The sequence below is a fragment of the Pyrgilauda ruficollis genome, unplaced genomic scaffold, assembly GCF_017590135.1.
Source record: "Pyrgilauda ruficollis isolate IOZ18807 unplaced genomic scaffold, ASM1759013v1 scaffold9, whole genome shotgun sequence".
Lineage (NCBI taxonomy): Eukaryota > Metazoa > Chordata > Aves > Passeriformes > Passeridae > Pyrgilauda > Pyrgilauda ruficollis.
Window position 1 is genome coordinate 10,914,478 of NW_024531043.1, and position 12,612 is coordinate 10,927,089.

Genomic DNA, 12,612 nt, shown 5'->3' on the forward strand with positions numbered 1-12,612 from the left:
TCCATCCCAGCCCCATTTCTCATCCCCCAAAAAAAAAAAAAGTCCTGGTGCAAAATTGCAAAACTTTAGCGAGCCCTGGATGGCTTTTGTTTTGCCTCCTCCCCATTTGGGCCAAATATGCAGGACAGCAACTGTTGACAAATAAGTGATGAAACTCTCAAAAAAAATGGAGGCAAAGAAAGACTCTGGAAGAAGATTGGTGTGTAGCTGGCTTCGGTCTCTTTCCTATTCGTGCCTTTTAATTGATTTTGCTTAATTGTTTGCAAAGGGAGAAATGCATGTGGGACGTAGGCAGCGGAGCGGCTTAGTTTGCAAGAGCGCGGCTGAGGCAGCGGGGAAGGGGCGGAATGGAACCGAGGGACGGGCAGGGTGGGACGATCATGGATCATTATTTTTTCCGGTGCGTGCGGGTTTGCGCTGATCCACCGCGCGTGTCCGCGGGGCTGCGGGGCGGGTTCGCAGGGCGAGAGCTGCCGGGAGAGGGGCAGAGCCGCCGGCGGCAACCGCTGCACCGGGCTCCCCCCGTTCCTCCGGGGACCTACCTTGTGCGCGGCCGGTCCCCGCCGCCTCCAGCCCAGTCTCCGCGCCCGCCGCAGCTTCCCCGGGGCAGCGTCACCGGCCTCGGCCGGGCCTACCCTGCATCCCCCCGCACTGAACTCGTTGCTGCCCCTCGGCCGCGGACCCCCGCGCTTTCGGCGTTGTCGAGCGTGCGGGGCGGCGGGGGGAGCGCGCGGGGGCTGCGCATCCATCGCGGCGTTACATAAAGCGATCTGGTTTTTAAATCGCCGCTTCCGGTGTGACTATGGAAACACTCGGATTATGTAAATACCGAAACCTGGATGCTGGGCATCAGATGCGAAGATTCGCCCCCCTGCCCTTCACCGGGGAATTAGCTCGTGTTCACGTACAATAATAATAATAATAATTAAAAGAATGATCCGGTCGTTAACGAGCGTTTACCGCCGTTCAAAGGTTTTTACGGGATCGCAAAACGCTTCGGTGCTGTAGCTTGTGAATTGTCGGCGAGTTACGCGTCCCCCGCTCGCCTTCCAGCGCCAGCCCCTGCTCAGCAGCCCAAGTTTGAGTTTTCCTGAAGCCAAGCACCTGTTATTCCTGCCGAGTTCCGTGTCACGGGATGGAAAAGGTGCATGCAGCCGGTTGGAGCTTGTTTGGGTTCAGGTTTTGTTCAGTTTGTGCCTTGCCATCTTAATTATTTCCCCTAGGATGTGTTTATCAAACCGTTGTGCACGATCCATGTGCTTTCCTCGATTTTTTCTTTTCCGGACAATGTGTTTTATTTTGTTTTTTGTGTATTTTCTAGCGCTGCATCGGCCGAAGGCGGTACGATGAGAACGAGGACCTCTCGGACGTGGAGGAAATTGTCAGCATCAGGAGTTTCAATTTGGAAGAGAAATTAAAGAGTAAAATGTACCACGGGGATTTCGTGCATGCCATGGACGGCAAAGGTAACACTGCCGGGCCGGGGCTGTCCGGCCGCGCTCGCCGCCGCCTCCACGTGCGGCTCCGCTCCGGCTTCGGATTTCGCGCCCGCGCCCCTGCTCGGGGATCCGGTGACGCTGCCGGCCCGAGGGGAGCCGGGGGGCGGCTGCTGGTGGGGCCCTGCAGCCCGTCCCGTCCCAGGGGGGCTGCTCCGGCCCGTCCCCCGCACCCGGAGGGAGGCTTTTGCCCCGGCGCGGTGCCGGGATGAGCGCTGTGATCCATGGCAGCGCCCAGCGCTCCCCCCGCCGTGCCCCCACCACCGTGACCCCAGCGCAGCACCGGGCTGGTCAGGAATCAGGTCCTGGCACGGGAGAGGCCGAAACCCCAGCCCCCATTTAGCCAGAGGTGATTCCTGCTCCCCCTCCACCCCCTCTTGAATCCAGGATCCTTTTTGAGAAAGAGTGCGATTGATGAGCCTGTTCGCCAGGCTCGGAGACTTTAAAGTCAATAACTTCTTTGTGTGTCTATCATATATTAAATTACAGCGCTCCCCTCTCCAAAGTTACTCGCTTTGCTTAGGTGACTCGAATTCCGGAGCGGTAAGCAGAGCCAGACAGCCCAGCTCTGCCGCACGCTGCCTGGCAGGAAGGGAAACGGGAGAGGTTTGCCCGGGAATCCAGCGGGCCGGGGGGGTTGCAGGTCACCTTTATTTACCGCTGTGCTGTTGACACGGATCCCTAATCCCAGATGGCTATCACCAAAACTCGGCCTGACTGAGGAGCCTGTTTAGGATGGCTTTCTCAGGAAAGAGAAGTTTGGGCTGTAATCCTCCTGAAATTGCTCTAGCTCTGTGGAGCCACTAATTGAGTTTAGAAAATTTCCTTTTCTTCCCTTGGCTTAATTTTGCATGAGCATTTTAAGCTCCTTTTAGAAAAGTTGATGCAGTGGAGATATTAAATACCTTTCTTACTTAGGAAGGTATTTGTTTAGGAGATAAGCTCAACCCTGACCCCTCTTCCTCCAAACAAAACACAAGCAACTATTTTTTAGCTGGAAAATGTTAATTAATTTTCCAGAAAATGATTTCATTCTACCCTCAGCTTCCAAACACTCCAATGGTTGCCACTGCTCCATGCTAAGGATAGTACAATCCACATCTTCCCTGGCTTGGCAGCTCCAAAATCTCTGGGCAGCTCTCTCCTTTCTAGGGAACTTGAAAATAAATGAGTGTCTTTTGTTATTTTGTTGTGGTCTGTGTCGGCTTTGTTCAACCCCACAAGGGATTTAAATGCTTTGTTGGGGCATTAGGAAGAAAGGATCTGCCTTGCTATTTGCTCTGGTTTTATTTTTACTATTGGTTTACTTTTTTTCTTTATAAACCTAAGCCTTGAATTGAATCTGGTCGAAACAATGACAGTAGTATGGAAGAATAAAACAATTTATACGAACACATGGAATTAGTTGAGCAATTTTTTTTTTCTTTCCCATGTCCTTGTTTTTATATTTAATGATAACTCATCTTGAAGTGGTGCGGTTTTTGGCTTGAATGCAGTTTGAATGTCATAGCTACTTGTTCTCCAGTCTGCAAGGCTACATAGCTGTCTCTGCTTCTTCCACCAATATTACTCCTGATGTTTGTTGATTTTCTGACTTGGATCAGTGTCTGTAAAAAGTCTCTGTGGTTTATCTGTTTGCTTACCAAAAGGCAATACCTTTAATGGGGATGCCTATGGGGAAGGATGACTTATTTAGCACAGAAATATTTACTTGGTAACCTTAGTTAAATGGAGTGTTCATTACACTTACTTTGACACTAGTGGCAATAAAGTTTCTGTAGTTTTAATGTTTCTGTAAATGGATAATTACAGTGCTCTGATTTGGTAACTCTTAAGTAGGAACATTACATCCCTACTTGTCATAATTACTAACTGAATACAGCAAAGAAAAAGTAAAAATAGAGGCAAGTACATGTGCAGGCATGGGAGTTTGGCCTCTGGCTCCCCTCTTGCTTTCAGTGTAGGTTTTAGAGCAGAGAAACATCAGGAATAGAAGCTCAGGCTGAGGTGCTTGTGCTGGCCCAGGAAGCCTGGACAGCTGGAAGAATCTTGGAGTTAAGCTGCTCGTGTGTACCTGAATAAACTGCAGGGAGTGGGCTCTGGGTTTGGCAGTGCAGGGCATTTTGTAGTGCTGGACAGTCAAGCAATGCTTTCCATTTCAAGGCAGTGTATGGAAAGGCTTTCTAAAAGTCATTTTTTCCTGTAAAATGGGGGAATAGCAGAGCCATAGAAACAGTCCATGACTGCTGCAGGAATTCCTCTGCTCTCTGTGGCAGAAGGCTCCAAACTGAGTGTGGGGGTTTTGTAGCCATGGCTCACCCAAATCGCTGCCTTGTAACTTCCTCTCTAATCCCCAAATCACTGCTATTGTGTCAGACCATGCATAGAGAAATCCCCAGGAAAGGCCAGTCCTGTGTAATCCTCAGAGAGGAGCAACAAGGTAATTCTGGCCAGTGTTAACGTGACAAATTTATGTTTAATTTTCACTTTGATTGTGTATTATGCTGTGACTCCCCACTATTCATTTTTCACAGACTTCCTGAGTGCTGGAGCTGTATAAAATCTGACTATCAGCACCTGGAGTTACATTGCTGATTAACTAAAAGAAAAGTTGTTCTGTTGAAACCAAGAGTAACCCCCACATAAAAAGAATTACGTGTTCATGGAATCAGAGCTCTCTGCTAGAATCAGATAACGCTCACAAGAAAACATGTATTTATCTAAGTAGAAATGTGTAACTTAGAAAATCTAAACTTACACATATATTTTAAACTACACATTTGCCCAAAAAATACCTGACTGATTTGCAGTATTTGGTCAGGATTATCTTTTAACTGTTAATTTGGTATTTCATTACAGCCTGGGTGTTTCAACACAGACCTTAATTGACAAACTGACTGGCTCCTATTTTATGTGCATCAGTGAACAGGAAAAATAGGGAGCAGCTGGGACAGCATTGTCTGTCACTGGGTTTCCGGTTTGGATCTAAAATATGCATTCTCTTTCTATTTCTCTTTAGGTGATAGGGAGTTCTTTGGTGAGAAAAGGGAAATGGGGAGAGTCTGAGAAATGTAACTGTGAGGTGCCAACACCATTGTAATTGCTTTTGGATGTTGTTCTTATTCATTTCCACAGATTTTACTTTTGAGTATGTGCAAAGAGAAGCTCTCAGAGTTCCCCTCATCTTCAGAAATAAGGATGGACTGGGAATTAAGTAAGTTACAACCAAATTTTGGTGATTAATAAATGCTTTTATAAAATAACCATTATGCTTTCTACTTGTATCTGATATTTCTTTTGATGATCTCAAAATGGATTGCAATTAGTAAGACTGTCAGCACCCTTGAGAGGAGGAATGATTATTTTCCGCTTATAAACAAGCAGATAATGAAGTCTATAAAAGTTAAGTGTAAACAGTATGGTATTACACAGTCAAAAATATGTCAGCCGTAAAAGTTAGGAATGAAATCCAAAGGTTTTTGCACCCAATCCATGCTGTAATGACAGAACAAACTCCCTTCAATTTCTGACTTCTCAATTCTTTCATTCATTGCAGGTGGAATTATAATGATGCCTGTCGTTTTCCATTATAATTATGTGTCTTCAGAATGTTACAGCTTTGTAAATATTTAATAATGTCTAGTTAGGTATGAGATTACTGGAGCCTTTTTGAGGCTGAATTTTGTTAATATCCAGTATAAAGGATTTTGTATTTTAATAAGAGAATCCTGCAACTTTGTTTGTGAAAGTGACATTGTCTAAAAGAGAAGTATTAAAAGCATTATCAGTCTTTAATCCACAGTTTAGATGAATGTTCCTTGATACTTTTGGAAATTAGGATCATGCAACTGACTATTGCTGAAAGAAAGAAAAATAATTTTTTGAAAGCATCATTACTTTGCTCAGTTTCATCTTAGTTTCCAGCTGTGCAACACCTCCCAGTTTAGGGGACCAAGGACTCCCAATTGTTAATAAAAAGGAATCAAGCTACCCCAGTATAATTTAAAGAGAGAAAGAGATGAAGCAGAGTTTGGGATATTTGACAACCATGCATCCTTTTACTCTAAGAGCAAACAGGAACTGCTGTGATGCTTCTGGTGATGTAGTAAAATAGTTTTATATGTTGAACTCTGAACAAGAAGTGCTCAGTAGGTTCTCTCTGTATGCATTGATTTTAAACTTCTGCTCCTGAGGGGCAAGTGGTAAAAGCTTCAAGAAGTTCTTCCTGAAGAAGCCATGAACTGTTCAGTGAGGCTGGGGAGTGCTTAGGAGCCAGAGCAACACCTTCCCAGCATCCAGATCCTCCTCCTGTGGCTGGGGAAGTTCACAGGAAATTCCCTTCAGTCCAAGAAGAAAGCTGGGAAGATGTTTCAGCTCCCACTGCTGTGCAAACGGTACCAGTTCAGCTCGTGCTCCAGAGTGAAGATGTGTGGAAATCAGAGCTCATCCTGCAGACACAAACATTCCTAGGCTTCAGATCACAGGAGGCTGTGAACATCATGATGTGGTGGATTGGGCGATCCAGATATATGCAGGGTGACTTTTGAGATACAATGGTCCACAAAGTACCTGATATAAGATGATTTTTTGACTTCTGACGTTTTGAATATCTGCTGATACAAGCTTCCACTTTTGCATGTGCTGAGCAGTCAGCCTGCATGTCTGTGCCTGGCAGATGTGCAGAGCTGAATAGTTTGGTTACTGTGCTTGGAGGTACTCTGAAATGGCAAGGAATGAGAGGAATGAGGAAAAATCCTTACAATGAAACTCTGCAAATTGCTTTCCTCTGTACTTCTGACCATCATGAACTGCTACTTGTATGTCTGAGAGCAGGAAAGCCCCGCTGTGATCTCTTTGCAGAGGAGAAGCTGTTTTTCTTGGAGGGCTGTTTCCAAGATTCTAACTCAGGGAGAGAATGCTCTTTGGAGAGGTGTTATCTCTTATCTGAACAGCAGTCATCTTGCATTGTTTTGTAGTTAATCAGATACCTGTGCTGGCCAGAGCTCATCCTCATTAGGATTTGAATAGGTTCTCCAGCAAATCTTTAAACATTTGCAGAAATGCACCCAGTGCAGACTGAGGCGTTTGCATTTCTCTTCTGGCTGAGGAAACCAGCAACACAATTTGTTTATTACAGACTGCTGAACATCTTCAGTGTAGTCAGTCATATTTCGGAATTAAGTCACCCTGCTGTACTATTCTTCACCACTTTTTATGATATTTGAAATCTTTGGGAGCATTCATGGTGGTTTGACACAAGATGCATTTGTCTGAAAATTGCATAACATCAAGGGAAAAACATTTCTGCACAGTTCTTGCATAGCCGCTGTTCTGGATTTATAAACGGAAAACCAAATGGCTGGTGACATTCAAGAAAACAGTTGGTTTTGGGATTTTTGCTATCACAGTTTTGCAGCAAACCAGCACTAATTGTGTAAGAGGGAGTGTGGCAGTTGATTTTTATTTTGATTTCTAGAAATATGAAAAAGATTGCCTATCTAATTGTTGGACATTTCTGACACCAAATACAAGCAAGCTCTGTCATTTGCAGACAAGCCTGGCATGTTCTTGTTGCCCACAAATGGTTCCTGTTTCCCCTACTTCTGACTTTCTAGTGCTTGGAAAGAAAAGATGAGCTCTGAATGAACCCTGAAGGTCAGTAGATTCAGGCTGTTTCATTCCAGAGAGGGAGTGAATTCCAAAGCTGTGAGGCCCTCACAGCCAAATGCAAAGATGTGAGGGTTGGCAGAGAACTAACAAAAGATACTGTCCAGCCTCTGCATCCCACCAGAGGAAGGTGATAAGGGTAAAAGAAAGTGGACAAAGAGAATTTGGCAAATAGTTCTCAAGATATGTGCATGCCAGGAAATGCAGTTTTTAACTTTACCTTTAGGCGTTTTCCTAATAGTAAAAATTAGTGTTTTGCATGTTTGTCCATGGGCTGGATTATTCTAATTTTCAACTAGATAATGTCAAAAGTCCAGAAAAAAATCGTTTGTCTTCAACGTGGGGCAGTACAAGAGGGGCAGAGCACTGAGCTGGCACTTCCCACTGGGCTGTTTTTCATTACAATTCCTTAGTCAGCTTTTGTGCAATGTGAAGTGTGAAATATTGTCAGTAAAATGAAGTCAATCACCCTTAAAACCTCAGTACTGTTTTTGTTTTCTTTTTCCATCCAGTTTCTATGCTGCAGAATTTTACTCTCTCCCTGACATGTAAAACTCACTTGCTGGACCAGGCTACTCTCTAATTACATTATGCCCTAAAACATTGCCTGTGTTAGAAGTGATCCTGTAAATGATCAACATCCCTGAACCAATTAAGCTACCATTTAATTTAGCTCTGAATTAGCTCAAATTGAATTGAACAATTTCCCAACCCACCAAATACAGCCGGGATGTCTTCTGTCAGACAAGGAGGTTTGGAACAGTCATTAAAACAAAGGGGCTTTATTTTGTTTTAAATTTTTAAAAATATATTTTGTTTCCAAGCCATGATTCCAACCTGTGATGATGTGGCTTTGAGCAGGTTGTTTTACTGCTCTGTGCCTCAGTTTGGCAAGTGTGGTAATGCTCACCTTGGGGAACAGACATGAGGCACCACGAGTTGCTTAACAAGCTGTAAACATTTAGGATTTTATTGAAATCACTCCCAACCCCTTCCCTTCTCTCCCACTCTGGTGCTGATAAAAAGTGCTCAAAAAGACACCTCTTCTCTTTCATTGTGAGTAGAAAAACTGTTGTACACTTGCCAATGCTAAGATGTCATGTGTGTCATTAAAACTTGCACTGTCCACACTTCAGAGGGGCCTTGCTTGATTCCACCTCCTGCACTATGGACAAAGAGCACCATACATTTATTTCTCCTTTATTATGGTAACGAGAGTGTACCCATACTTATCTTGACAGTATTTAACTTTGCTTTCTTTGCTAATTACAGAATGCCTGACCCGGATTTCACCGTTAGAGATGTGAAGCTATTAGTGGGTGAGTTATTTTGAATGCACTGGATTAACTCTATACAGAACAGAATTGCTTTTAAATACTTGTCCAGTTGTGTTTGTAGACATTTGTGATAACTCTCAGAATCTGGGAGAAGGCATGGAGAAGCAATTTGTAAATTAAAAAGGCTGGGAGAACCCTAATTAGTAGTTGTGCTGACCGGACTCCGATCTCATGCTGGATAATTGGCCATTTGGAAGGGAGGGAATGCTTTTGCTCTTAACAGGTGTCCTACAAGCACTTTTGTGATCCTGGAAAGCAGCAGCTCTATTGATCAAGTTCCTATTTTTTTTTTTTTAATCTGTTGTAGAGCATCTGTTTGTAAAAGGTGTGACTGGAGCTGTATCACCTTTTGCCTGTGTTCTCCCCACAGTATTTATCAGTGTCAGCCCAGGTTGGTGCTTTGAGGGAAGGTTGTAAAGAGAGGCTGAGCACAAAGCCTTGCAAACTGCCTGGCTTTTGATGAGACACAAACCAGAGAAGTGGTGACTGTCATCAAATGTTTCCTAGCAATCTTTGCAAAATTAATGTTTTTTTTAACTCTAAGAAAAGCTACATCTTGAGTAGGAGATTATACTGCATGTTTCTTTGAAATCTGTTTTTACTGAAGATGGGTGTGTTATTTATTGTTATCTGAAATTGTTACTAAATAGTGATCCTGCACTCCATGAAGTCATCACTGTGGAGCAAGCTGGATGTTGGATGTGTTGGCTGCAGTTCTTGGAGATTTTTAACTGCATTCCTGCTAGTTAAAATTAACTCACTTTATTTACCTGTCTTATGGCAGCATTTGTCTTTAAAATTAGCTCAAATGCTGCATTCTGAAAGAGAAGTGTTTTTAAAAATTACTCTTTGAGTTTTATAGTCAATAGGAATATCAAGTCTGGAAAAGATGTGGCTAAAAAAACAAAGGAGAGGAACTTGTGCCTCATTTCTGCTCACTTGGGGTTATCAGTGAGAGAGGGGTTATCTCTGATAACCTTCCTTCACAAACAACTCAGCAATGTTGCTTAATTTATGACCACTTATAAGCTCAGGAAAAAAGCCCCGAATATCTGGCAGAAAATGTTTGGGAAGTAGGGTGGGAAGTGTTATTTGGTGGTCAGTCTGCATTAAATTAGAAAATAAACTCCTAAATTTTATGGATTTCCTAAATACCTGCATGTGCACATTTGCAGAAAGAAACCCCTTTTTGCTGTGGAGGAGCCTTGTGCATAAACCCTGTAATTATGTGGACCCTGTTGCAGTTTTCTGAACTTGTTCCATGGCTGACAAACTGCCATTTCTGTCTCTGAGGCTGCTGGAGCTGAGGGTCTGACGTTGAGATGTTTTGGAACAGCGTAGTGTTGCATAACAACAGTGTTTTTCCTGTATAACAGTCAAAGTGTGGGAGTTGCATTTCCTCAAGATTGATGTCCTTTGAAGTATTAGGGGGTGGAGATTCCTGTGTACATGGCCAGCAAAGCGGGAGGATATTTATAAATAAAATTGCATTTATGAAACAATAGAGCAGAAATAACATTTGTAATTAACTTTGACATTAAGCTGAATGTAAGAGTGTGCCTGCTCACAGCTGGATCAGCAATGCCTGTCCCTGCTCTTGGCCAGATATCACCTCATGGGTCCTTTTATATCATGTTTGGGCAAAATCTCTTTGGAGTCATTGTGCTGGACCATAATGTGGTCCAGAACATTGTCACCTGCCCTTTTTATAATACAGCTGATGATTTTTGTCATCACAGGTGGAAACTTTGATTCAAAAGATCTACAATATCTGGGAAGTGAACTATAAGTTGTACCTGAAAAATCACAGGTCTTGTGGCAAATCGTTTTTCTCGCTGTGGAATTTGTGCTGGGTGGAACAGCCACATTGACACTGAGAGCACATGGGGAAATTCCTGTCTCCATGCCAAATTTTAAAATTATCTACTCATTATTTCTGGAAACACTAGTGAGCATCTTCTTATAGCATGTTATTGCTGATATTTTTTTCTAGTTTTATGTTGCATGTGCTACACTCACTATCTAATGTTCAAATGAAGACATAAAAAGTCTTGTTTTATTAACATCTCCTGTCACTGGAGATGTTGATATGTCGTAGCAGATCCCTCAGATCTTCCTGAACCTCCAGGTTTGCATTTCCAATGCGTGCTATTTTGAAAACTTATTCAATCCTTTGCTGAACCTGGGGAGGGAAGGATGTTTGGTGAATGTGAAATGGAATGATCATAACTCTCTGCATCTGATTGTGTGTGGGAGTCAATAGAGAGAGAACACAGTCTGGAAAATGTTGGCTTTTTAAATGCTCATCATCATAGTTTGCTGGTGCTTTTTAAGCCTCTCATTTCTTCTCTTTTCTTCTTTGAATCAGGGGAAGCACATTTGTTACAGAACCCTTTAAGGACATGGTGCTGGCTTGTTCCAAAGTACATAAATTCCATGGGAAGTTAATGAGCCTTTGGTCCCAAACTCTGCTGAATTCTTACTTTCTATTTCTAATGTGACTGTTGTACCATCTTCATAGGGGAGAACCTAAAAGTCACAGGGAAATAACAACAAGCTTTTAAATCTCCCTTTGAAAACTCGTCTCTGTGGCAATAATGAGAATTAAAAAAGGATGGGTTGAATGTTGTTTTTGTTTGCTTGAGCTTAGGTGTCTATTTTTTAATCTTTTGTCAGACTTCCAAAGAAACATTGACATTGCTTGATGGATTTTTCTGTTTTCCTGGCTTAAAAAATGCAGCAACCAGCTGTAATTCAATTTGGTGATGTTCATGACCTCCTGTTTCTGGCACGAGTGCCTGATTGTGCACCCATGTGCAATGTGTGTGCATGAAACACTGCCCTACAGTAGCTTTACTTTCCAGAGGCAGACTCCCACCTCCATACAAACCTTATCCTGGATGTCTGTAAAACCTGAGCTGATGGATTAATTTCAGCAGTTGGAAATGTCTCATCTCTGAAATGGCTGTGAGCCAAGAATACAAATGGAGAAGTGGAAAGGAATTCCTGGCCTGCTCAGGAACTTGAGACAACTCTTGAAAGATGTAAAGCTCTGTTGTAATTTAATAACTCTTAAGCTTTGTAATTTCATTGCATAAGGTAGATTTGATTGCTAATTCTGAAGGGCAGAATGTCACTGTCACCTCTTCATAAGCTGATTTAAAATTTGATTGAGGGTCATTGGCTCTCGTAGAGTGTCCTTGAACATCTGCCACATCTGCACAAAAGCTTTGGTGTCATTTCTGCAGGGGTGCCTGTCATAGATGGGCAGAACAGCAAAAGTGTATTTTCTCAGATTGTCAGCTCCACTCTCTGCACATAAGTACCTGTGGGAGAGTTTTATGCCAAGTGCTCTGCAGAAAAAAGGGAACTGCTTGCCTGGGGCTGAGCAAGGAGAAAGGTGACTGCCTTGCTCAGCAAGTTGCTGAAAGCCAGGGCTTCCCTGGTCACTGTGGACCCTCTCCAGCCTTTGCCACTCCTGAATTCAAGGACTGAAAGCAGTCGTTTGTTTCAGTCTTTGATGTCAGAAAACCAAAGCATTCCATTTTGTCATTTGTTTGAATTTTGTCTTTATATTGTCCTTCATGGACGTCACACAGTCTGAAGCTGGCAGCCCTGAATACTTTGGGAAGCTGTGAACCATGTAAGGGAGAGAGAAAGAGGAAGTGCTCATGGATATGTGCCTCAGTCTATCACTGAGCTCCTTGCTCTTTCTCTGATTACTTCTTTTTATTGGGTTTTTTTTCGTGGTTTTCTTGGGTCACCATGGGTTGAATTTAGAGGAGTATCTGCTTTTCTGTGGCATCTGCAGTGCCTCCCCCTGTGACTCTGCATTGCCTTTGTCTCCCTGGGTTGTCCCAGTCTGCCCAGGAGCTCTATGGGTAGGTGTGCAGGCCTTGCATGAGCACGGTGTCCCTCTCTAAACAGTAGTGGCCAGTCTGGATGTATTTGCATTTATTTCCAATTTTTAGCTGACCTATCTTCAGTTTGCTTGCCACAGGCCCACAGTCTAAGGCTATTGAATCCCAGCTTTTGCACTCACACCTAAGTAAAGTAAATAAAAAACTAAATGAATGGAAGTGGTGCTGGGTCTGTGATGTGCATCACCTCTT

At 43.3% G+C, this 12,612-nt stretch overlaps 1 protein-coding gene across 5 annotated transcripts in view; it reads left to right on the forward strand.

The window, feature by feature from the left end:
- Positions 1-56: 56 nt before the first annotated feature.
- KDM2B (lysine demethylase 2B) overlaps positions 57-12,612 on the forward strand; it is a 106,499-nt gene continuing 93,943 nt past the window's right edge. For 4 of the 5 annotated variants that reach the window (XM_041488440.1, XM_041488443.1, XM_041488441.1 and 1 more), the window contains exons 1-4: positions 57-199; positions 1,322-1,466; positions 4,632-4,710; positions 8,436-8,482. In XM_041488440.1, coding sequence (XP_041344374.1) covers positions 149-199; positions 1,322-1,466; positions 4,632-4,710; positions 8,436-8,482 — 322 coding nt within the window. In that variant the 5' untranslated portion in view covers positions 57-148. Of the gene's footprint in view, positions 1,145-1,321; positions 1,467-4,631; positions 4,711-8,435; positions 8,483-12,612 lie in introns of all 5 variants that reach the window. The other variant, XM_041488442.1, reaches the window with a different exon arrangement.